Source organism: Saimiri boliviensis, chromosome 4 (assembly GCF_048565385.1).
Source record: "Saimiri boliviensis isolate mSaiBol1 chromosome 4, mSaiBol1.pri, whole genome shotgun sequence".
NCBI classification, from domain to species: Eukaryota; Metazoa; Chordata; class Mammalia; order Primates; family Cebidae; genus Saimiri; species Saimiri boliviensis.
In genome coordinates, this window is record NC_133452.1 from 31274834 (window position 1) to 31300665 (window position 25832).

At 40.3% G+C, this 25832-nt stretch overlaps 1 protein-coding gene across 6 annotated transcripts in view; it reads left to right on the forward strand.

Moving 5' to 3' along the window:
* Positions 1-25832, forward strand: part of NHSL1 (NHS like 1) — a 276841-nt gene that overhangs the window by 145643 nt on the left and 105366 nt on the right. The window contains exon 1 of one of the 6 annotated variants that reach the window (XM_074397387.1): positions 1-9174. This exon is cut by the window's left edge and continues 15722 nt beyond it. The exons of the other annotated variants lie outside the window; for them this stretch is intronic. Coding sequence (XP_074253488.1) covers positions 8925-9174 — 250 coding nt within the window. The 5' untranslated portion in view covers positions 1-8924. The remainder of the gene's footprint in view (positions 9175-25832) is intronic. 6 annotated transcript variants of the gene reach the window in all.

A 25832-nucleotide genomic window follows, 5' to 3' on the forward strand; every position in this document is an offset into this window, starting at 1 on the left:
CCCTGTCTGATCCCTAGTTTGGCAGCTACGAAGGGAGGATGCCGAGAAGTGAGTTAGCTTGCTGAAGACCTGCACCCAACAGGGCCCAGTGAGGCTGTGTCCTTACATTCCTTTGTCCCCTCTTAAGGTATTGAGAGTATGTTCCTTTCTATTAGTTTCTTTAATTTTGACATTCCTGACTGCCCTGTGAGGGTCGAGTGACAAATTCCTTTTTTGACCTTACAGAGCAGGTTTTGGAAGCTTTTTATTCACTCTGTATCACACAGAAAGTTTTCTAAGCAGATGTGCAGAAGACAAGCAACTTACCATAACAAAGGCAAAAGGGGAAGAATGTCAGTCCTGAAAACAGGCTCTCTGGTGTCACTTTTATTCCACTCAAGGACAGAATCGTTCAGTTTTCAAAGAAAGAAGGAGGAAAAAGAAAAGAAAAACCGAAAAACCAACCCGAGGGCACAAGGCTGCAGCCCATCTTTTTTATGAAGTGTAGCCCCTAGAGACGGTTGAGTAAGTTAATAGAGCTGTCAGAGGCACACCTGCTTCAAAAGCAATAGATGCACATTTTAAAACTTTAAGCTTAGCATTCTATTTTTGACTTTTAGCTTTTTCCCTCTTGAGTGGCTGTCGACTTATTATAGTTAATAGCTGAATTTACAAAGATATATTAAATAAAAGTAGAACACAAAGTAAATCTCAGCCATTACCATGAACAGAATGGTAAGTTACTTCTACTAGAACTTTACTGACCTTAAGGTAGAGTGAGAGAGAGAGGGAGAGAGGTAAAAAAATAAAATAAAAAAGGAAAAGGCTGAGATCATGTTCGGCGTGATCAAGAGGAGGATCAGAAGAGCGGTTTTTGTGGCTGCGCTGTGCTCTGTGGATCTTGTTACTCTGTGATTATCATCCACTGTGGCAAGACTCCACCCCTGAAGATGGTCTTCCAATTTGAAGAATCATTTTCTTGCTTATTTTTAAACTCTTAAATGCAGGGAAAAAGACTGAAGGAGCCTAAATGCTGTGGTTTCCTCAAACCATTATTGTTGTAAATCCTATGGGTCCTGAAGTAACTGAGGATCCCTCAAGTTTCAGACTGCCTCTCTACTCAGAAGGCTTGGCAGTGGAAAGGGAAATGATCAGCTTCTTCCTCCAAATGTTGTCACTGATGTTAAAAGGGGCCAAAAGTTGGGGAATGTGGTGAATTTCAGAAGTAGACTATCTTTTAATAGAAATTCCGTAGTTCTTTATAGAGCTTTGAAGTTTTCAAATACTTAGTTGATTTCAAAACACAATATTTTAAACAAGTAAGTCTTAAAGAAATTAAATATTAGAATAACGTATTCAATTATCTATGCAGAAATTACCAGAAGCCTTGACATTTAACCTGGCATACCTTGCTCTTAATATCTTAGCATGTCTTCTGGAATTTTGTCTTTTTGCTTGATGATTAGAAGTCATTATAGTCCAGTTGCTCTCTGGTTATGTTTTATTAACACATACATTGCAGCAGAACTGTGGTCCGCCTGGTTAGTTGCTACATGAACTTGAAGAATTCTTGATTTTATGGGTAGAAGAGTTGTACTTGTTTCTGTAGTTGAAGGTTGCTTATGGTCTTTACTTTCTCAGATTATTCAAATGCTTAGGAGAAAACGACACAAATGATTTTTTTTGGTAAGTGGAGGGTCCCATTGATCTGTATATATTGGGAGTCAGTTTACCAAGGAGCACATTGAAGAAATATACAACACGAAAGGACCTACTGTTATATCTTTCCTACGAGGTCATTTTTATGTGCTTTAACCTAGACCTTCTGAAATATAACATGCATATGTTAGGCATAGATGTGATGGCAAAGAGAAAAAGATTTAGACTCTAGTGGTTTTGTTTTTCTCTCCTATCATCCAGTTCCTTATAAGTTTACTAAGAAGGGAATTTGGGGTCATTACTTTGACATCTTTTGGTATCCTCCCTCCATCTGGACATACTGGCATTAATTCTCTTGTAAGAGATACTTCCAGAAAATATTTTTCTTCCTTTTTCACTTCCATCACCCTTCAAATATTTAATTCAGGCAGAATGAGAGTAGGAAAAACTGCTTTCTGAATTTGCTGTGGTGAAGTTGCCTGGAGAGAGAGTGGTGTCTGTGTGTGTGTGTTTGTAAATGAGACTTTTTCAGATGATTAATCCTTTAAGGAAATGATGGTTTATAAAGATTACACCATGAAGTTTTAACTGTTAATGATCAATGACTTTCATTTAATAATGAGTTTTAATACAGTTTTGTGTAGGAAAAATAATGTCTATTTAATTTTAAAGAATATATTAATTATGACCTTTCATAGGAATCAATTTCCTGGTGGTTAAGTCTCTTATCTAGGTTTTATATACTTTTCACTATTTGCTTTTTGATGAAATAGCAAAGTAGTAATAATTCTGGCTTTTCACATCTATGCAACAAACGTGGATCACTTATCATGTTCTAGCACCCCAAAAAGTACCAGAAGTTAAGTGTGAATGAGCAAGGGAACGCTCACGTTGTGTGGACAGAATGTAATGCCACATCAGCTACGGGAATAAAGTGCCGTGGGACACAGCGCAAGCTTGAGATTGATCCTGCTGCTGGAGAGGAGCATGGTTAGAGGAGGCTTTAGAGAAGTAAAAGGCAGAGTGTGGGGGTGAGGGCTGCATTCCAGACAAAGGGGGCAATAGACTGATCCAAGACAGCAGAGGTACAGGACCCTAGGGAATAGGACGCAGAGCCTACTGCGGGGGTCACTTAATGGGATACATCCAGAATAGTTTGGAAAAAATACTGAGTACAAGTCCAGATGGGCCTTTATTGCTCTATGAAGAGTTTGGGATTTATCCTTATATTGTGTTTTTTACAGAAGTAGAAATATGATTTTTTTTCTTCCCCTCTGAAAGGAAAAGATGGTGCAATTGGAGTTCTTTTGGAAAGATGTAATAGGTGTGAAGGTGGATTAAAAGGTCAGATTTCAAAAGAAAAAAAAAAATCAACTACAAACATACCAAGGAGTACTCTGTCTTAAAGAAACATCTCTGCCATAGGCACTATGCTTTGAATCGACATCAGGGCTGGATAAATGGCAGAAGGTTCCATAGTAAAGACTTTTTTCTGTGCTGCTGCTCTTGAGGTGTCCCTGTGCTTCTCAGGAAGTGAGTGGAGTTACAGACTGGAGCCCAGTGGACAGCAGTGGGAGTCAAGGCAGCTTGCCACAGCTAAGGGCAATTGAAAGAGGCTGGAAGGTTATCTAAGCTAAGAGCCCAGGTCAGCTGGGAAACTCATCATTACCTTCCCTTGGAAGATGAAACCAGAAGGACCTAAAGGTTCTTTAGAAAAAAAATAAAAGAGAGAGAGAAAAATCTAACCATTTGGGTGGTAGGGAGAGCTAGCTAGCGTGCCGTGAGTGAAGATTCGAATTTCATGAAGAGGAGCCAAATGAGTTGGCTGCTTTCTTGACTGTGATGTCAGGAGATCTGTGCTTGGCTATGAAGGAAAAATAAGTTGAAATAACCTGAAGAACTGGCTCAGGAGGGTATATTTTTAAAGGGCAAATTAGAGCAGAGCTCCCATGATTCAAGGCAGAAATACAATGATGTGAATATGTCTACCCAAGTCCAGAGGCCATTGAAGAGTCTCCATGAAGCATTTGTGTAGTTGCCTTACTGCTCCATGGCTAATTTGCATCCAGCACAAAATACTCCAGGATTCAGCTATTTCCTAAGAGAAAAAAATGCAAAGAGGATGAAGGTTGCCCTTGGGACCCAGTAGGTCAGGCCTGGATCTGGAGTGGAGAAAACTCCAACAGAATACAGGCTCAGATGATGTTGAGAAGAGGAAGTGTCCAGAATGAAAGCCTGAGTTCCATATTCCCCTGCCTACAGAGTTGGATGGACTGGGGGCACTAACATGGGAACTGGTTTCAAATTAGTTTCCCTGGTTAGCCAGGAGAAAGTGAAATTAGCCAGTTTAAAGTTATAATGCTGTAATTTTTTTTCTTCTTTCTCTTGTGCCTGAGGTAGTAATAAATATATAGACAAACTCAGACTAAGTCTCTTGTCTGAGAGATTCAGAATATTGGTGAAACGAATATTCTAGAATAGTAGAGGAGTGGGGAGTGACGAAAACTTGGGTAAAATGCTGTTAGTCACAGTCATAGGTGCCACCAGAGTGGATTCCTTCTTCTCTAGGGAATTGGCTTAATCTGGTCATTCTCATCTTAAAAGTATCAGAAGGTTTAGCATCTCCAATCTCTTGCATCCAGGGAGAAATGGAAAGCACTGTGGTGGGAAATATGTCTACAGGCTCCTCTGACTTCACAACCTTCTCATGCTTTAAAAGCATGTCTAGAGATACAGCTATGAAAATAAGCATTGCCTGTTTGAATACAGTAGCCCCACCTTATCCTTGGGGGATACATTCCAAGACCACCCAGTGGACGCCTGAAACCACTGATAGTACCAGACCCTATGTACGCTATATTTTTCTTATACGTCCATACCTATGATAACGTTTAATTTATGAATTAGGCACAGTAAGAGATTAACAACTTAACTATAATAAAATAGAACAATTATAACAATATGCCGTAATATAACTAATATAAATGTGGTCTCTGTCTTAATCTCTCTCTCTCTCTTAATATTTTCGGCTCTAAGTTGACTTGGGGTAACTAAAAGTACCAAAAGCAAAACCTCAGATAAGGGAGGACTACTGTACTTTGCAGTCAAGGTGAAGCAGACCTGTGAATGGGCATGGAGAAGGATTTTCCCATCTTTATCTGGCCTTTTTGTCAAGAGTAAGAGTCAGGATGCATAGGGAGAAGATACGGCTTGCCTCTTTTTCTTGTGTAATTTTGCTTTGTGTTTTGCCGGGAGTGAAGTCCAATTTTGAGCTGATCTAGACGCACGAATTCTGTGTTAGGCAAACGAATTTCTAATTTATCCTCATCCCCACTATTTTATGGAAATCAAAATTAAGCTTGAAGCGCACAAGTGAAATCACACTGGAGTGGTTTGGAAGACATAATTATCTAAATATTTTTGGCTGCATATGTGGCTACCACTCCCTCTTGTAGAGATAATAAGGTTAAACTTTAACATGATGCTGGATGTTGTAATCCTACAGGGAGAGAAGTGGTTGCCGCCCTAAGGTCATGGTTGGCAAAGGCAAGATCTTTGTGCTGTCCAGAGGGCTACAAATCCTGTGAGCGTGCATCATCTTGGACCTACTCCCTTTCACAAAAGCGTCCTAGGTACTTACTTTTCAATCTCAGTAGCAATGATCAATGGTGGCAGACAATCATAATTTTAATGGATAGAACTATCCATTATTTTTTTCCTAGTTTGAATGGTATGCCATTTCATGTTTTCTTCTCAAACATACAGCTGTAAACACAAGGGATTTTATTTTTTTATTTTTTTATTCGGAGACACAGTCTCACTCTTTTGCCCAGGCTGGAGTGCAGTGGCGCAGTCCCTGCTCCCTGCAACCTCTGCCTTCTGGGTTCAAGTGATTCTCCTGTCTCAGCATCCCTAGTAGCTGGGATTACAGGCGGACGACACCACCCCTGCCTAATTTTGTAGTTTTAGTAGACACAGGGTTTCACCATGTTGGCCAGGCTAGTCTTGACCTCCTGACCTCAGGTGATCCGCCCACCTCAGCCTCCCAAAGTGCTTGGATTACAGGTGTGAGCCACCATGTTCGGCCTACAAAGGATTTTTAAATATGCTAATCTTATATGTGACATTAAGAAAAACTCCTCATTGCTTGAGACTAATGCTGTGAAGTTTTCAGATAGTGATACCTATAATTTCAGTAATTTAATAGAAGTTGGTATTTGGTATTTGTGCTGCTTAGAAGTGCTATAACATTTTGCTACTGTAAGTACAAGGGTATGAAAAAATAGATTTTAAGCCTATATAAACATAAATTGAAGATAATTTAAAAAGAAAAATAAATCATGCCATCTCATGTAATTATTACCTTGCTAAATGTATAAGTTTCCTAGGGTCACTGTAACAAATTACCCCAAGTGTGGTGGCTTAAAATAACAAGCTTATTCTCTCCCTGTTCAGGAGACCCAAGTTCTGAAATCAAGGTGCTCGCAGAGTCTTGCTTCCTCCAGAGGCTCTCAGGGAGAATACTATCCTGCCTCTTCCAGCATCTGCAGGTGCCAGGTGTTCCTTATCTGTGATAGTACCCCTCCAGTCTCTGCCTACATCTTTTATGACCTTCACTGTGTCTCTGTATATCCCTTTCTCCCTTATTAGGACACTCTTAGTGCATTTAGGGCCCACCCTAATGCAGTATCATCTCATCTTGATTCTTACTTTCCTTAACTTAAGAAGATCTTATTTCCAAATAAGGCCATACTCTGAGGGTAGACATGAATTTGGGGTGGACACTATTCAACCCACTACATTAAATTATATATATGCTTTAACCTTAGAAGGATAGCTTAATTAGATGGCAGTAGGCAAGAACTGCCATTGATCATTATTAATTTTGTGGATTCTTCTGTCATGTGACTTACCACATTGAATTATAGTTATTTATTCCTCTCATCTCTTGCACTAAACCACAAGAAGGCAAAGATTCTTTTCCTGTGCCCTAACATAATGTACCTAGAAGTATTTGTGTGTATTCATACCAAAAAAACAATTAATGAGGTAAGATGGAGTTAGTTTAGTCCCCTTGTTCTATTCAATGCTCACATTTACAGGCCATGAACTGCTATAGAGGCCAACTATTGAGGCATCCAATCTTTTGGCTTCCCTGGGCCACATTGGAAGAAGAAGAATTGTCTAAATACACCAACACAAAGAATAGCTGATGTACTTTTAAAAAATTACAACAACAAAAAAATCTCATAATATTTTAAGAAAGTTTACGAATTTGTGTTGGATCACATTCAAAGCTGTCCTGGGCTGCATGTGGGCCACAGCTTGGACAAGGTTGAACTAGATAGTGTCACAGATGTGACTGGAATGAGATTCTCTTTACTTCAATCCACTGTTCTCTCCAGCATATAAAGAAAGTCATCCTATTAAAAAAGGCTTAAACTGTGAGTATTCAGAGTGCTGTTAAATAGGTGTAATCCCCCCAGACCCCGTGTACTAGCCTGTGTTCAAAAATCTTAAGTCTCCAAGGTAGGAGTTCCTCTCTCTCTCTCGAAAAGTTGAATGTAACCCATGAGAATATTTTCAGGAATACCTCTGCAATTCATAAATTACATGGGAGAGACTACTCAGAACACGAGAGGACAATTTCGACTCAGATCAGCCATGGAGACAGTCCCATGGTGAGATGGAAGAGGCTAGTCAGCTGGTCTGATTTTGATGTTGTTTGTTACTCTGCACTTATTGGTAGGATATTTTGATTTTGATCTTGTTTGTTAGATGAATGAACCACCTCGTGGTTTACCAAATGAAATGAGCTGTGAGGTTCCTGCCCATTCTGTTCTGAGAGTTAATATCACTGTTCATCATTCCCCATGCAGTTTTTTTTTTTTAAATCCTATCTAGCTTCTGGCCAGAGACCTCTTATATATTCTTGTGATGACAGAAACTAGTGCAATGACTTCCTTATGGAAGATAACATATTTATTACCCAGGTGCTGTTGGTGATTCAGGGTGACAGAGAGCAGAAACCCAACTGGGATATGCTGAAGCATTTATGGAAAACCAAAGAACACAGAGCATCCTTACTGTGTGGCAGTGAGCACTCCAGGACACAGACAGATAGATAGATTGGTTCTGTGAGTCAGTTTCCTGCATCCTGTGGAGTCAAGAGGAAGACCTGCAAACAGCAACGGGTCCTGTGAACAATGGTCACTTCCTGAGCCGGGAGACTCTAACATCTCTGTGGGAAGGACCATGGGGCCACTTAGGGTTCAGACGGTACTTTTCAAGCGGGGTGCTCCTGAAGCAGTATTTGTGGACTATGTCTCTTCAGATCTGTCATAAGATTCCTGCTAACACTTCCACCTGTGTTTGAGAATTTGCAGTCAAGTAGTCTTGAACTTGCCAGAGTGAATTTAGCTTTCCAGTAGAGGGGAAGAAATGTAATGATCTGATTATGGCCACAGTCGAGTTAGAAATTCGTATACTCTAATGCTGTCTTTGTTTCCTCATCTGAAAATGTGACAGTGCCATAGAAGTGTAACATGCTTCACATTTTTATCCTAATACTCAAGTAAGCTTTCTTATTTTTTTTGTTTGTGTTTTGTGTTTTGAAATAGGGTCTCACTCTGTGCCCAGGCTGGAGTACAGTGGCATGATCATTGCCCAATGATCAACTTCTTGGTCTCAAGCAATCCTCCCATTTCAGCCTCCCAAATAGCTGGGACCACAGGCTCATGCTCAACTAATTTTTTTTTTTTTAAATAGAGATGGAGTCTCACTGTGTTGTCCAGACTGGTCTCAAACTCCTGGGCTTAAGTGATCATCCTGCCTTGATCTCCCAAAGTGCTGGGATTATAGGTGTGAGCCACCATGCCTGCCCGGTTTTTAAATAGTGGTATGTAGTAGTCATGATGGCACTTACTTAGTGCTTATGGTTTGTCTGAGACTATTAAGAGCATTTCACATATATTCACTCATTTACATAGACTCATAACAACTGAGTGCAAAGTCCTATTACAGTGTACAGTGTATCAGTATATGGTTCTATATCAGAAAAAAAGGGGAGCATGTGAACAGAAAAGGAATAATGAAGTCAATGAATAGTAAGTGATAATTAATAGCGAAAGGTTAAACTGAATCGAGTGATTTCTTTTTTGTGTCGTTGGTCACGTGGAGAGCTGCAGTGGAAAATGCTGAGAGAGAAGCACAAACAAATGGGCTAGCCCTTGGGCTGGACCGTGTGAGTGGTGACTGCTAACCCCTGGCTCCCCTCCCCTTTCAAGATGATCGTGGGCTCATTCCATGGTGTGAAATATCCTAGGAGAGATAGGGAGGTGTCAGCAGCACAGCCCAGCAGGCTGGGGATTGGGCAGTGGCTTCCTGGAGTAACAGGCGCTGGCTGGCCGCCCTGCTCTCTGGCAGTGAGTGCTGGGGAGGTGGGCTGGGAGGCAGCTGTGCCTAGCACTGCAGGCTTCATCAGACCACAGAGTGCAGCCCCTCCATGGAACTGCTGCAGAATGTTCTGCCTGAAAGGTGAGGGGGCTTCCGGCCCATTTGGGTGGCAGAGTTCTACTTGGGGAAGATTTTCATTTAACATCAGAGTCAAAAATCACAGAGCTAGTTTCAGTAAAAATCAAAGTTTGAGAGAGTTTTGTAAGTATGAAAGTAAAAAAGTCATTGTTCTTTTTTGTTGCAAACAGGAAGAAAGACCTCCTGCTGGGGAGATGGAATTCTTTTCTAGAAAGGATATTTCTGTATTTGAATGTGCTTTATATGTATTTCGTTATAAACAAAAGTAGCTAAAAGTTTAAAAGAAGGTTTTAAAAATCAGCTTAATAAATATAGGAATAGTTTACAGTGATGTATGCGTCCGTTTGAGAAGTTTTCATGTAAGGAGTTGTTCATGTAAAGGGTTAGAATGAGTAGAAAAGGGTAAAGGATTCTATTGCTTTAAGCTTTACTGTGTGAACTTAGGATTGAAATTCATTTTACTATGGAGCATACATCCATGCCACGCACCGTGGCTCATGCCTGTAATCCCAGCACTTCGGGAGGCCAAGGCAGGTGAATCACCTGAGGTCAGGAGTTCGAGACCAGCCCGGTCAACATGGTGAAACACTTGTCTCTACTAAAAATACAAAAAATTAGCCAGGCGTGGTAGTGGGTGTCTGTAATCCCAGCTACTTTGGAGGCTGAGGCAGGAGAATCACTTGTACCTAGGAGGAGGAGGTTGCATCAAGCTGAGATCATGCCACTGCACTCCAGCCTGGGCAACAAGAGTGAAACTCCATCTTAAAAAAAAAAAAAAAAAGAACATACTTCTTGTTCTGGCCCCCATATAGATTATAGTATTTCCTAAGTACTAGAAGGTGGTGATTATATGAGTATATGTTGTCATTCCCTGATTAGTCAAGAAGTATTTTCTCTCTTTAGGCATTTATTTTTTCCTTCAACTCTGTTTTTCTTCCAACTCTTGTCATAATGTAATTAATGGAGGCATATGAGAGTGTGTTTGTCTGTGCGATTGTTGAAGTGGTCAGCAGTACGGGGATGAATTTCCTTGGAACTGAAGTAGGCTATTCTGTTCATATTTTTCAGTGTATGTCATTCTGTTGATGGGAAATTCTTGACGTCTTTTCAGTTTTTGGAAATAAAGTGGTCCTGGCTTATGGGCTTTGTGGATTGCCCTTTTGTTCACAAAGTCTGTTTGTGAGGTATAGACGTGGATTTTGTAGTCCCAGCCTTTGCAGTTTTAACCTTAATTTGACACCTTAAAACCCACAAGTCTTTAATATTGAATTCGGTGTTTGGGATACTTCTTTATATAGTAGATGCAAGTTTGGTGAAATTGAGGGGGTAAGAACAAAAAGGAACATCACATTTTTCTCTCCTCAAGCATTCAATTAATTCCTACTACAGACAGTATCTAGTTGCCGTGGACTTCCCAGGAGTCATGGGCTGATGTGAATTTGAGTATTTCTGAAAAATAATTTTAGATGAAAGGCATTTTGAGCTCTCGTGACACTGTTTCTTTAAAAAGTTGTTCTAAAAAAGTTTTGGTATGAAGAGTCAGTGGTATTATTGGATGAATGTACATTCTACCTAGTGTAGTTTCCACAGTGTAGCTGAAATCATTATGATCCAATGATAGCTTAAAGTTTACAGTTTCTTAATTGAATATGGGTGTGGAATTGTTACTGTGTGGGACATCTGCAGCTTCAACTTATTTTTCTCCACCCATTCCCATAACAGCCATTCCATTTTATTAAAGAATCTCTCACTTTCATGGACTCTTAGTTTCTGTGGTAACTCAGAAAACTTAAAAATCTCAAACCTATGGCATGTGATGACAACTGAGTGCTTTTATGCTGAAGTGTGTGTTCTAATCAGGAGTCCACAGTCGCACGCTTTTAAAGCCTGCTCTCAGATCTCCCAGCAGCTAGGACGAACAGTTGATGTTCTGATCTCTTCCTGTGACTTACAGCTTCTTGATTTACAATAATGATTTTTAGGTTGTCCTTTGCCCTCTGTAGTGAGGCAAACCCATGATAAAGTTAGGGTGAGTGAGATTAAGCAGAGGAATAGTAAGAGCTACATGTTGATGCTTTGTGTTCTTACTTTGGAAAAGTGGCTTTCATTCATTGGTCTGTGGCTAACCAAGGTTCTAGGGGCTATTGCTTATGTGGTTGTGATTAGCATTGATTTTAAAGGAAACATGATTGCTCTTCCTTTAGTTTAAATCATGTTCCTGTTCCTTGTAATTGCTGAAAGAAAACATTTAAATCAGATCGCTTCCCACAGTGATGTAGGATTTCCTTTTCTCTACTTAGACTGTTTCTTTTCTGAAGCCAGGTCCACTCAGCTTTTGGTCAAGTTGGCCTTCCTTGAAGAAGGATGGCGTCTTTCTCATTACTGTCACTATGGTAACTCATATAGTTGCAGTCACTCTTTGCTGTTGAAGTATCTCAGATACATCAGTTCCTCTCAACTGCATTTTGTATGTGCAACATTTGAGCACTCAGTCTTTGGGAAGATTTCTGTAAAGTTCAGCTAAGATCTCTGTGCCTAACAAAGGCATGGTATGTTCCTTCACTGTGTGACAAGTGATCCATTATGGTCTGGGAAGTGAATTCTGGCTAATCAAATAATATGATTTATAGCAAATAATGTGATTAATAGCGAACTACTATGTGTACCTTTCGCTGATTATTCTAAGAAGTAGAATAGGCCAGGTGCCATGTCTTACGCCTATAATCCCAGTGCTTTAGAAAGCTGAGGAGGGAGGACCACTTGAGGCTGTGAGTTCGAGACCAGCCTGGGTAACATAGGGAGACCCTGTCTCCACAAAAAAATTTAAAAATTAGCCAGATGTGGTGATATGGAACTGTAGTGCCAAGCTGCTTGGGAGACTGAGGCAGGAGGATTGCTTGAGGGGAGTTTGAGGCTGCAGCAAATTGTGATTATGCTGCTGCACTCTAGCCTGGGCAATAGGGTGAGACCCTGTCTTGAAAAAAAAATTTTTTAAATAAATAGAAATTAGAATAAAATGTTTTACTACTAAAGCTACGTGGAACATACTTACACTTCTCTGAAATGGTTCCGAATACAAATTTCCGAATTATAGTACATCAACTTTAACTTTATAAATACTGGTTATCTTTGTAATGCTTCTCTAACTTAGGTGAAGACTTTTTTTTTTTTTTGAGGCAGAGTTTCTCTCTTGTTACCCGGGCTGGAGTGCAATGGCGTGATTTCGGCTCACTGCAACCTCCACCTCCTGGGTTCACGCAATTCTCCTGCCTCAGCCTCTTGAGTAGCTGGGATCACAGGCACACGCCACCATGCCCAGCTAAGTTTTTGTATTTTTAGTAGAGACGGGGTTTCTACTGTTGACCAGGATGGTCTCGATCTCTAGGTGAAGACTTTTTAAAAGAAATTTCCAAACCATTACAGACTGATATTTTGTAAAACAAAATCATGTGCTTATGTGATATCACCACATTGTCAAACAGCTATAAAAGTTCTTAAACATTTAATCTCATTTCCTGTACTAATCTTACTGTGGACTGGTAGCAAAGTATTGTCCTACCACTGGCGAGTGGACAAATCTGCATTAGTTTCCCAGAGCTGTCGTAACGAATTACGACAAAGTGAGTGGCTTACTCAGAAGTGTATTGTCTCACAGTTCTAGAGGCTAGAAGTTTGAAATCAAGAAGTTAGCAGGGCCATGCTCTCTCTGAAGGCTCCAGAAAAGACTCCTTCTTGCCTCTTTCAGTTCCCGATGGTTCCAGGGATTTCTTGGCTTGTGGAAACATCGCTTTAGTTTCTGCCTCTCTTCCCACAGCCTTCTATCCTGCGTGTGTCTCTGTGTCAGACGTTTTTCATACAAAGACACCACTCATTGGACTTAGGGCCCACCCTTAATGCAGTATGTAACTTCACCTTAACTAATTACATCTGCAAAGACTCTATTCCCAATTAAGGACATATTCCAGGTTTGTGAGGGACATGATTTTGGGAGGATGCTATTCAACCCAATCCATTGGACCTTGCGTAAAATCACATAGCTTGAGGGCAGCTGCGTGGGAGGTGTGTTTAATGGAGAACTGTAAGGATGACATCCAACGTGGCTGCTTTGAGAATGCCTTTGATACTATGGCAATGCAAATTTAAGATGAGTTTGTGTGTGTAGGTAGAAGAGTTGAAAATGTACATGCCCATTATGACCAGTCATGCAAAAGAAAATGTTGCCTTTTTATTTCCTTTAATCGATTCAGCTTCTTTCATGAACTGTTATCCCGCTGAGAAGGGGAAAAACGAAAAACAAAATTGAACTTAGTTCACTGCAGTCAACTCAGTGTGAGCCAGAAATTTAAATGGTTGCATTAGATAGCTCAGTCTGTTGGATGACTCAGTCTTTCAACATTCTTCTGCTTATCCTCCTCTTCAAAGGGGATTCTGTTGGTAAGTCTCCCTTATTAGTATAACAGAAGTGAACCATGCTAAAATATGTACTATGTACTTTCAAAAATCATTGGTTTGATTATTACACAATGTTGAAATTTTTAAGGCAGACTGTCTGCTGTTGTGTTTTTAAAATGCGGTAATATTTTTAAAATGATGTTGCTTTTATTTTTATTTTTTGAGACACAGTCTCGCTCTTTTGCCCAGGCTGGAGTGCAGTGGTGCGATCTTGGCCCATTGTAACCTCCGCCTCCTCGGTTCAAGTGATTCTCCTGCCTGAGCCTCCCAAGTAGCTGGGACTACAGGCACGCACCACCTCACCTGGCTAATTTTTGAATTTTTAGTAGAGGTGAGGTTTCATCATGTTGGCCAGGCTGATCTCGGACTCCCGACCTCAAGTGATTTGCCTGCCTCAGCCTCCCAAAGTTCTGGGATTACAGGCATGAGCCACCATGGCTGGCCTGATGTTGCTTTTAATATGGACAGGATGCACACATACATCCTTCTGTGCTCCAAGAATAATTTCACTATGTTTTATGAGCGTGATAGACCTTAAGTTCCTGAATTTAATAATGGATTTTACCTGATTTTGCATTCTTTCTAGGGACTTTAAACCTGGCTTGTGTTGGACCAGTTTCCTTTCTCAGCCTTTATGTGGCTTCCAAGAGATAGAAATCTAGTTTCGTGGAGTGGAAAAGCGGTGAATTCTGTGGAGACGGGTGTGTCCCAGCTGCCTGCATGCCCTGAACGATAGAGTCCTGTCTATATTTTTTTCTCCTTCACAAGTTACTGATTTAGGAAGGCCTTTAGGTTGTCTAATAATAGCAAAGAGTTATGTTGGAGATTACAGCTATGAACAATCTCAGGCATGTGCTTCTGCTCCCACAAGGGCAGTTCACATTAGAAACTAACTCTATCCTTCCTCATTGTGTACCCTGGAAGAGATCACAGGCCTCTTTCCAGTTGTCTCGTGTATGTTGTGTATGTAAAAGAATTCCTTAGATTCTTTTCTTGGCAGCATTTGGAAAATAATGTTAGGAATCAGAAACAGATTTGTTATTTCTGTGCTGAAACAAGTGCATTTTTCAAGTTAGCTAGCAAGCAACCATTCGCTCTGGAAGGTCCCTCGCCCCTTCTTAAATCTGGTAATAGGCTGTCAGATAATCAGTGAGCAAAGTTTGTGCTAGTTGATCGTGAGCACCATTTTGAAAGACTTTTAAAAGTCACAATGCAAAGGAACCCCTGTGAATATTGCATCTGTGTGACTCTGGACATTTTACTATCATACATTTAGATGTTGAGTTTTATATAAATTGTCAGTGGCTTTTAGAACCATTGTTCTACAATTCTTCCTTGTTCTTTCCTCCTCCTTTCAATTAAAATTGCTTATAATTGTTAGTGGGTAATCTACAGCTATGGTGGAGAATTCCCATTTGCTCAATCTGCAATTTAAAGTAGCACTTTTAATAAACACAGTGGTAACAACATGCATTTTTCAAACTGGTAGGGAAAGCCCCTGGAATTTAATAAATGAAGCAAAGCCGGTTAGCCCCTTGTTTCTTTTGTCTTTCCTTTGAAAACGTTATCATGCTTTTTAGTTCTCTTCTTTTCCTTCCATGAATTGTCAAAATCTGGTTTTTAAATATGTTGCAGTAGAAGCCAGATTACCATGTTAAGTAGGTTATGCGGGCCTGTAAATTGAGATGCTACCCTTATCGACTGAAAGAGCAGTTGACAGAGTTTTGCTGCCTGAAGCGAGAACTTGGGGTCTGCTTGTTTCTGGAGAACGCTCTGTGCAGGGATTCGTGCTCGGGGTAGTTTGTTGTAACTGCATCAAATGACTTGAATTACTGAAAGCATTGGCATGAGGTCAGGAGTTCAAGACCAGCCTGGCCAACATGATGAAACTCTGTTTCTACTAAAAATGCAAAAAAAAAAAAAATAGCTGGGCATGGTGGCGGGTGCCTGTAATCCCAGCTGGGTGACAGAGCGAAACTCTGTCTCAAAAAAAAAAAAAAAAAAAAAAAAAATTGTATGTAGTGATTGCATTTAAAATTAAGATATCTTAATTTGACAGTCAACAGAATGACAAACTATTTGGTTTAATGTCAGCAGCGTTCATCTTCTATCTGGTGATTAAGTGACATTTATCAGTCCTTGTTTATTTAGATTACGTTTAGAACTTTTTGCTGTTGTTGTTACTGTCAAGATGTGGTTAATCCTGAGAGCCACTGAGACAAAAGGCCAGACTGACTTGACTGTGGGTCTAACTTGGGGGAGGAGTGCATGATGAGAGAAATGGGAGTGCTCATTGCCACTTTTTCTTTGGAATGTCTTCTTGTAACATAAAGATATAAATAGCATTAAGTGAACTCTTTAGGAGCCACAAGTTGCCGCATACTTTAAGTGCATTTATATATACACAGAATCGTTTTCAAAAGGTCAGATGATAACATATGTTTGTACTTGTGAAACTTTGCAAGACAGCATTTGAGAGCAAGAGAGAAAATCTCTGCTTTGCTGACCACAAGAGGCCATCTATGTTCTTCATCATTTTGTTTCACTGAGTGAGCTAGGCAAGGTTCATTGTTGCTCAACTTTCAGAATAAAAATTGGGACAGATGCCTCTGCCCGCTCGAGGACGTGAGCAGTGGGAGCAGGGTCAGGGGAGGATGAACAGTGACTTGATGAGTGGTCTCTTGGGAATGGGAGAGGAAAGGGGCCCACAGGAGCCTGGCTGACGAGCCTGGCAGATGCCCAGATGATGCTTGACTTGGTAAAAGATCACGTGGGGAAACTGGGTTGTAGCAGACATTGAGAGTAGCAACTTTTCTGTTTCCAAACAGAGCAAATGAAAAAGGGGCCTCGGAAAATGCCTTGGTGTTAGCTACATAGGATGGCATGGCAAAAGAAAACGAAGTATATGAACACACCTCGCCCCCACTGGGGGCGCTCCATTTCTCCTTCCTTCGCCATCTCCTACAAATTTGCACTTTGGCTTTATCTAGACCCTTTCCTAATTTTAAGAGGACAGAGGAAGCTCTAGTCCCTTCTTTATTCCTGGAAAAGTTTTGCTGTAATAAAATACCCAGTATTTTATGCAAAAGAGGCCAGTATTGTCCCAAGGTGGCTCATTCATATGTCAAAGGGTATCCAGGGTTTGTCGATATTTTGAAGTACCTCTGAAGTTCATCAACTCTGACCAAAATATTTTGATAGAATTTGGGGTGTGTTATTTCACTGCGTGTTGATGAGCATTTCCCATGCAGTCACCGTTCGTACCCCCAGAAAAAACTTCCTCTCGGATGCTCTGGACTTCTCACCAGCCTGAGTCTCTGCAGCCTCGAGACCTCGAGCTGTTTTCCTGCCCACAGTAAAAGTGCTGCTGCTTTGCCAGCTTTTGGGGGTTCCTCTTTCCCCAAGACTGACTTTGGGTACAAAGCAAAGCCAGAGACTTTTTACAGGGTTTCCTTGCTAATCATGACCCAAATAACGAAAATAATTAATACAGGTTTGTAAAGAATGTTCAGGAAATCCCAGCTCTAGCCATTAATCATATCAGCTTACTCCTTGAGCAAAGATTTCCTTAACGCTGAGAATGGATTCTGCCTAATAAAATATTGAGGATTAAGTAATAACTTACATAAGATGCTGGTATTTTCTCTGTAATATATAGTGATGTTATTTAAATTTGACCCTCTAAGGGCCTAATTTGGGCTTGTGAAAGTAAAGACCGATTTGTCCCCTAATTTGCAAATACGGTATTTCTACATAGTGAGAAAGGCAGATGTATTTCTCAGTTTTCATCACAGCATCTTTATGCCAACTTTTAAAAAGTTTTCTGGACCTACACAGTTGTATAAATACATCCAGATGAATAAAAAAGTATTACAAGTCACATATATTGGCAAAGGAGTGTGGTAGCAACACAAATATTTTGAAAGCGATGTAAGCCAGTGAGAGTATCCTGACACTGCTCTAACTAACAGCTCCAACGAAGTGTTCGCTGCCACAGCAATTGAGACAAAACCTTTCCTTTTTGGAAATGTTTCCTGGCAGAACAAATATTTGATACAAATTTAAAACAAGATTTGAACTGCTCAAGATGGTGCCTTTCATAAAATTATTTTATTTTTACAAACTCTCTCCACATCAGGATGAGAGAAATCTTTGGATGGGTGGTTTTATCCTTATATAGGTGGAAATCTCTTTATTTTAGGTTGACTGCTGTACTGAGAAATTGGGAATGAGCTCCACTTAATCACTGGGTTATTTCTTTTCTCGTTGTATTTCTTCTTTTGTCAGTAATTGGCAGCCTATTTTTCATCTCAGAGAGAATAGGCCAGGGAGTGTAAGAGCTGTCCAACTAAATGGTCAGGCAGTAAATTATGATGGAAGTTTAAAACAAGTAGCATACTCAGAAGATGACATATGTTGGGAGTGGGGGGGGAAAGGGGAGAGAGACCATTAGGACAAATAACTAATGCATGCAGAGCTTAAAACCTAGATGACAGGTTGATGGGTACAGCAAACCCCCATGGCGCGTGTATACCTATGTAACAAACCTGCACATTCTGCACATGTATCCCAGAACTTAGAGCAAAAAAAAAAAAAAAAGATGACATATGTTCATGTCTCCAAAAATGTGGAGTCTATAAACACTGAAAAGATTGAATGCAGATGAGTAAATCTGTGATGTCTGTAAGCATGATTTAAATATAAAACATTAGTTTGATGTTTGCCATGGCTTTTAGGTTTGGGTTTACAGGGCTGCTCCTATAGAGACAGCTGATAGAGATGGCAGCTTTTCGGTGTCCAGTGAGAACTTCTAATGCTAAAACAGCCAGTGCCATTTCTGCTTACCACAGAAAGTCAATGTTGGTTGGTATGGCAAATATCATAAATCCTTATTTGTGTGGGGTTATTTGACTTAGGATAACACACTTTTGGCTGAAAGTGAGTTTGTCTTAGTTGCTCCCCAGTCGTCACTCACCTTCGTGAAATCATAGAATGCATCCATTGTTGGTGTGTTATCTGCAAAAGATAAAGTGTCTATGAGCTGGGGGATAGCTGGAGCCTCTAAAATAAATGAGATTCCTTTAATACATGCCATGCCACGGGTTTCTCCCAGATGGCTGTTTTGGACTGTGTTTGACTAGATTTCTTTTACTCTTAATTTTCCTTTGTCCTCTGTTTAATTTTGGAAGGCGATCTTCAGCCTCTGTGTGTGAATCGCTACCCTCCTTTGCCTCTTACTTGACTTTGGCTCCCAGCAACTAGCTCAGTGTGATGTCTAAAATCAGATCAGTCTGTATGGATGCCCCACAGGGAAGTGAGAAAACAGGCTCTCTCTGCCAGAGTAGATCGTGACTGCACGATGAAAATTCTCACTTAGATAATTCTCTAGTCAATATCATGAGTCTTTTGCTGTTTTACAGTAAGGCAATCTGATTTTTGGTGTATGTTGGTTAAGTCCCACGTTTTTATCTCTAGCCTAGACCCCTCCCCTGAACTGCAGATATGAATATCCAGTTTCCACATTTTCACCTGAATATCGAATTGACCTCATGAACGTATCAAAACTCCTGTCCCTTACCACTATCTAGTCCACCGCAGACTTCCCCACTTCTTTGGCAAATCCATCCTTCTAGTTTCTTAGGCCAAAAACCTTGAAGTTATTTATGACTTCCTTTTTTGGGAACGTGGTGTTCGGGAGGGGGGACAAGGTCTTCTTGTTCTGTTGCCCAGTCTGACATGCAGCAGCACAATTACGGCTCACTGCAGCCCTGACCTCTTCGGCTCAAGTAATTTTCCCTCTGCTTCTTGAGTACTGGGACTGCAGGCATGCACCACCATACCTGGCTAATTGTTTTTTTATTTTTTTGTAGAGGTGAGGTCTTACTATGTTGCCCAGACTGCTCTCAAATTCCTGAGCTCAGACAATCCTCCCACCTTGATCTCCCAAAGTGCTGGGATTACAGGTGTGAGCCACTGCCCCCAGCTAACTACCTTTTTTTCTTATTCCCCACATTCAGTTTAGCAGAAAATTCTGTTGACTGTGTTTAAAAAATTTTTGCCCCCGTTATCTGACTACTTCTCACCACCTAAGCTGCTACCTGCTTGGCCTGAGTCTCACCTGGATTATGATAATAGCTTCTCTTTACAGCCTACTTTCAACCCAGTAGCCAGAATAAATCTTTTAAGACAAGTGATATTGCGCCAGTCCTTTGCTTTAAAGCCTCATTTCACTTGGAGTAAAAGCTCGTCTTGGCACTTTCTCTTGATTTTTGAAATATCAATCACAGGCCAGAAGTAAACCTAGGAAGAGAAAGTCTGTTTTCTAAGCTACAGAATTTGCAGCTGCGTCAAACCTTTAGTCTGGAAGACAAGGAAAAAGTTTCCCTGCCGGGAACTACAGTCCCAGGTGAGTCGTGTTCTTGTTTGATGCTCCTAAAAGGTATGGACTTTAATGAGACTCCTCCATCTTTTCCTTAATGCAAGTGAGGATCGTTCCACCCCATCTCATTTTATCATTAAAAGTGGCAATTTGTGTACTAAATGCAGCCACAGAGATTTACCTTTGGGCTTTATTAACTAAGTTTGATAGAGTTTCTGTTGGAATTTTGGAAAACTGATTCCCATAGCTTTATTGATAGGGATTAATTTAGAAATAAACAGCAGGGAGTCTGTAGGAATGACAGAACGAAAATGTTGAAGCAGGTTAGTTTATACTTTTATGCATATATCTGTTGTGCTGAGATTGACGTGTGATGAAGTCTGTCAAAAAGTCCTCTTCTGGTTCGTGCAGGGTATTTTATCCTTTCAAAGTGCTCCTTTTCTTTCATAGCATTATTAAAATGGAGAGTAGGATCTAACCCGACTCATTGAGTGGGATTTGCATGTTCTATGGGACATGAACCCTCTTCTGTTGTGTGGTCATCATGTACCCAGGGTCCTTTGGTTTTCCTCCTGGATTGTAAGCTCCTCGAGGGCTGAGTCCATTAACTTGATCCAGAAGAATTCTAGTAGATAATTGCTGATTAAAGGAATGAAATATTAATGTTTAGTCTGGTAAAAAGACTTTAACCATCACTCTCTGTGAAAACAAATAGACTTCTTCGAGAATAACTTAAAATGTAAAACTAGATTGTACTGCTTTCAATGGGACTGAAAATATGCAGGCTATTAATTACCAGGGCAAGAAAGATTTCCAACAGAAAAATCTGACGAAACAATTTCAATCATTAATAGCTTGTAACATGGCTTGTAACAATCATTAATGGCTTGTAACACCAGGAAGCTGGTCATAGAGGAGGAGAAAAGTTAATGTGTTTCTAGAAATTTAAACATTCAGAACGAATGAGTGTCAGCTTCCTGGTGACTGGAAGGGAGAGAAGTGTCCCATATAGCTTCTTGGTCTTAGAAGTGGCAGGTCACCATTTGGAAAATGGCCCATTCCCTGCTGGCCCTTCTCAAGCATCACTCTGAAGTGGCTACACTTCTCTTGACTAAAGGATTTAGGATTTACTCACCAAGGAAAAACACTCCAATGCATAGTCCCATGAATGGACAATTGATCATAGACAGAAAAAAAATATTTTTAGAAATATGAGGTTATTTCTCTTAGCAAATCATTATTTAAATATGTATTTTTTTTCAAATAATCATATTTACTGGACTTCTATTTCATTCGGTCTTTCTGCTCTTCGTTCTAAATTTCTAGGTCCATTGGATTATTTTCTGGGGTTCTGCTATATGCATTTCATTCCATTGCCATTACATCTGTTCTCCATTTTCTATAAATGTGTTCACAATCAAATCATTGTGTGTTTTTATCTGTATTAGGTACCATTTGAGCAAGCTGATTATTACTCAGGACCCCATGTCAGAGTGCACCTAGAGGTACTCTGTTAGTCTGTTAAGTAATTAAGTGCTTAGCCACATTAAGGACTTCATTCCTTCCCCTTTATTTCTGTGAACTGTTATGGTTATTAAAGGTTATAAGAGCCTTGACCTCGGATAGGCTGCCTTTTCAGCTTCTGTCTTGTAAGGGGGCTCATTATTTTAATGTCCAGTTTAGATCTTACTAGATTACACATTCAGGTTGAGCCCGGAATCTTACATGATGCTATTAGCCATGAGTAAAATTTCTACATATGAGACAGAAAGACCCTTAACCTAGGAATCAGAGTTTCTGATCCTGAATCTAGCGTTTATTGACTCAAAATAAGCCACTTAGCCACTCCAAGCTGTTTGTTGCCATCTAATAAACAGAAGTGATTGCCCTGCTTGCTCGATGGGGTGATTTTTGTGGAGGGTCAAATGAGATAAGATACCCAGAATGTAGCCAGAACTAAGAATACTGTTTCCTTCTCCTCTTCCATTCTCTTGTATTTCTTGTCAATTCCACCTGTTTGATATGTCCTGGAACCCATCCCTTTTCTCCAGCCCTTGGGTCACCACTGCCTCAGTGAGGTGACTATTAGCATCTCGGGCCTTTGTTATGAGGCTCCTGACTCACGATTCCTAGGCTAATTACCTAGCATTCTTTCTCCGAACTCTATCCAGAATGAAAAGACAGATCATAACTGTTTCTTCTCTGTTTAAAAATTCTTCAGTTCCCCACCACCACTTTTCCATTGCCTTCAGGATGAAGTGTAAATTCCCTAACAGGAGATAGAGGAGCCTTTCATGGCAGGATGCCTCCTTCTTTTCCTCTTGAACTTCAATTCTCAGTAGCCTCTTTCCCCATCCACATTCCCCATTTGTGTTCACCTTCCTTTGCACGTGCCAGGAGCCTCTGCCTCGAAGGCATATCTGCCTCTCCCCTGTTCCTTCAACCTGATGTTTAGATTAGACTTACAGGTTCAGATGTTACCTCCTCTTGGGAGTTCTCTAGAATATTCCAGTGCTGGTGAGTAACCCCTTCTCTGCATTGCCTGTCACAGTGCCATACAGCTGTCTGCTTTCTTGTGCGGGGCAGTAAGAACCTGGAGGGCAGGGAATGTGTATTGTTCATTGTCCCTGACGCCAAGAATCACTCGAATATTGGCTGAATTACTTTATTAATAATTGAAAAAAGAATTAAAATATGAAGGAAAATTCTGGTGTATCAGCTGTTTTAATATCAGAAACAGATTTGGCCAGGCATTTTGGCTCACACTTGTAATCTCAGCACTTTGGAAGGCTGAGGCAGGCAGATCACTTTTGGTCAGGAGTTGAAGACCAGCCTAAGCAACATGGCAAAACCCTATCTCTACAAAAACAAAAAACAAGAAGATACAAAAGGTAGCCAGGTGTGGTGGCACATACATGTAGTCTCAGCTGCTGTGGAGGCTGAAGTGGGAGGATCACTCGAGCCTGGGAGGTCAAGGCTATACTGAGCTGAGGTGGTGCCACTGCACTCTAGCCTGGGCAATAGAGCGAGACCCTGTCTCAGAAAAAAAAAAAAAAAAAAAAAAAAAGTTGACAAATGAAGTAGAGCTAAGAAAAACCAAACAAAATGGAAAGTATTACCCTGCCTCCTTATTTGAAGCTATAAACTAACTATTCATACCTGGAATACCATGGCTTGCCCTAGCTTTTCTCTCGAAATGGTTTCTGTAGAGTTAAAATGCATAATGAATTCCAGGTAAGATTATCTGTGGAGGAGAAGTAACTATGCCAAGAAATTATAAAATAACTAGAATTTTGTCTGGAAAATTATATTTAAGATAGAGTACCACAATATTCTGTAAGAGTAAATTAACTTGGATATTGTCAACCAAAGGCAGTTATTCAAGACGAGGAGTGATGCTGTCTATTACCTGGAATGGTGGTGAAAACTAAAAATATGAACCCATTCAAGAAAATACAGACAAACAGTTTAATGTTTGATTCATATCTTAGTTTGGACTGCTATAACAAAGTATCATAGACTGGGTGACCTATAAACCACAAATTTTATTTCTCACAGTTCTGTAGCCTGAAAGTCTGAGATCAAGGTTTCAGCACAAATTCTGGGGAGGTTTCTCTTTCCGGGTGCAGACTGCTATCTCCTCATAGTATCTTCACATGGAAAAAGAGAGGAGAAAGCTGTGGCCTCTTTAAAAAATAAAGAATTTAAATTCAGTAGTCAAGCTATTGAACAGGTGGTTTTGGGTTACATGGATAAGAGACTTATCAGATGTCAAAAAGGGACTTTTCGGATGTCATTAAAGTGACCAATCAATGACCTTACCTCAGGAAGGTTAGTGTGGATTATCCAAGTGGGCCTAAAGTAATCATGGGAGCATTGAAAGCAGAGTTCTCACGGGTTGATAGCAGAAGGGGAAGTCGAGAGATTCTGTGGACGAGGAGTCAGTGTGCTGTTGCTGGCGTGAAGATAAAGGGAGCAGTAGGAGACTGAGAAGGAACTGAATTCTGCCAACAATGAGCTTGGAAGCTGATTTCTGCACAGCCTTCAGATGAAAGCCCAGGCTGTCCGACACTTAAGTTTAGGCCTTGTGAGACCCTAAGCAAGTCTCCCAGCCAAACCTGCTTGACGGCTAACCTGCAGAACCGTGAGATAATAAATGGGTATTATATGCAGGTGCTAAATTCATGGTAAGTTATAACAGCTTGTGACTCTCATAAAGGCAGCGTTGAGAATGAGACCTTAGAAGGGCTGTAGAAAACTACATCATTAAAACAAAAAATGGAGTTGAGGGACAGGAGTGTCTTGCTTTGGGAAACTTTCTATTAGAAAGATTTGATTTCCAGTAGACTTTAATATTGGACTATGTCTGACAAACACCAACATTGAATGACCTTTCTGACACCTGCAAGGGAGTCTTTCTTTTTGGCTGATGCAAGATCTTTCCCTGACCCCTGGAACATCATAGTTGACCCAGCACAAGCTCCAGAGTGTGTCTCAGACTTCTAAAGGCCCCATTGGAGACATCAATCAAGGGAATCTTACGCTGTTATATGCTGACTTTGTGCAGGAGAGGTTAACAATAATAAATTCAAGGAATGAAGATTGTTTTGGATAGTAGAATATCAAAGGCTCATTCTCAATTTTTCCAAGTGTTTTGTAAAAAATAGGACATTTGAGATGTTTACTTCTTCTCAGCAGTGTTTTTCTAATGTTGCCTTTATGAGGGCCATGCTCTTTGTCAAAGGCTTCCTCCAACCTCAAATTCTGGAACCATACTAATCTCGTTAATGAGAAGAGAGGATTTGATCTTGACTTCATTCCAGAAATACTCTATTCTCTTACTGCAGTTCTAAAAACCATTCATTTTAGTTGCCGTGTACAGGATAGGCAAAGACTGAAGTCTGGTCTGTGCTTTGCCAATGTGGCAAATCTATCCATATTAAATGTGGAAACAGTTGACTTGGTATCAAAATGGGGAACAATTGTGTCTGTATAGGATGATAATTAACAGCGGTTACAAATTAACAGAGTTAATAATCCTGTTTAATCCCTCACCTTTGTGGAAACTAAGTGGTTACTGCCTACGTTTGCCTAGAGAACAAATCATGAATTATATATTTATCCCTCTCAAAATACCAAATAGCAAGATTCTAGATAACTTCTTGAATGACTAGTCAAAGAATGAAAATTTACAAGGCAGGCTAGGTTGGCAGGTAAATTGTCACTCTCTACTTCCTTTCTTCTTGGACTCCAGAACTTGGCACAGTTGTCAACCCAGATCTTGTTTTTTTTTTTTTCTTCTAAAGATGACCTCATCCCTTCCTTCTGAATGGAAACCTTTGGCTCTTTCACTCTGTGCTGCAGCTCTCCTTTGCTTCTCTATTACTCCAGCTATTCTCTGAGTATTAGGAATACATCTTAAAAAGTAATACAAGAAATAAAACCTTGGTATTTTAGGCTTATCTTGTAATCATCTGGAATTATATTTACTTATACAGCTTTATAATTATAACAAATAACTTGCCTTCTCTCCACAGTCACTCTGAGTTTTAGATGTATAATTTACCAGCTTCCAGTAGACTACAAAATATTAATTGGACTATGACCTGCTTACCTCAGAGGAGGCGTGTAAGAGGCATAAATAAAAAGAAAGATCTGGCATTCCGTTCACAGGCTCTTGTTTGAGGCTTTCTAATCACTAATGACTTTGGCTCAGCCAGTAGAAGTATATGGCGAGGGCCACTTAACTTCCTGGGGTCCCAGCTCTTTCATCTCTGCCACACAGATGGTAATTCCCTAACTCATAAGAGCTTCATGAACTTTAAATGGG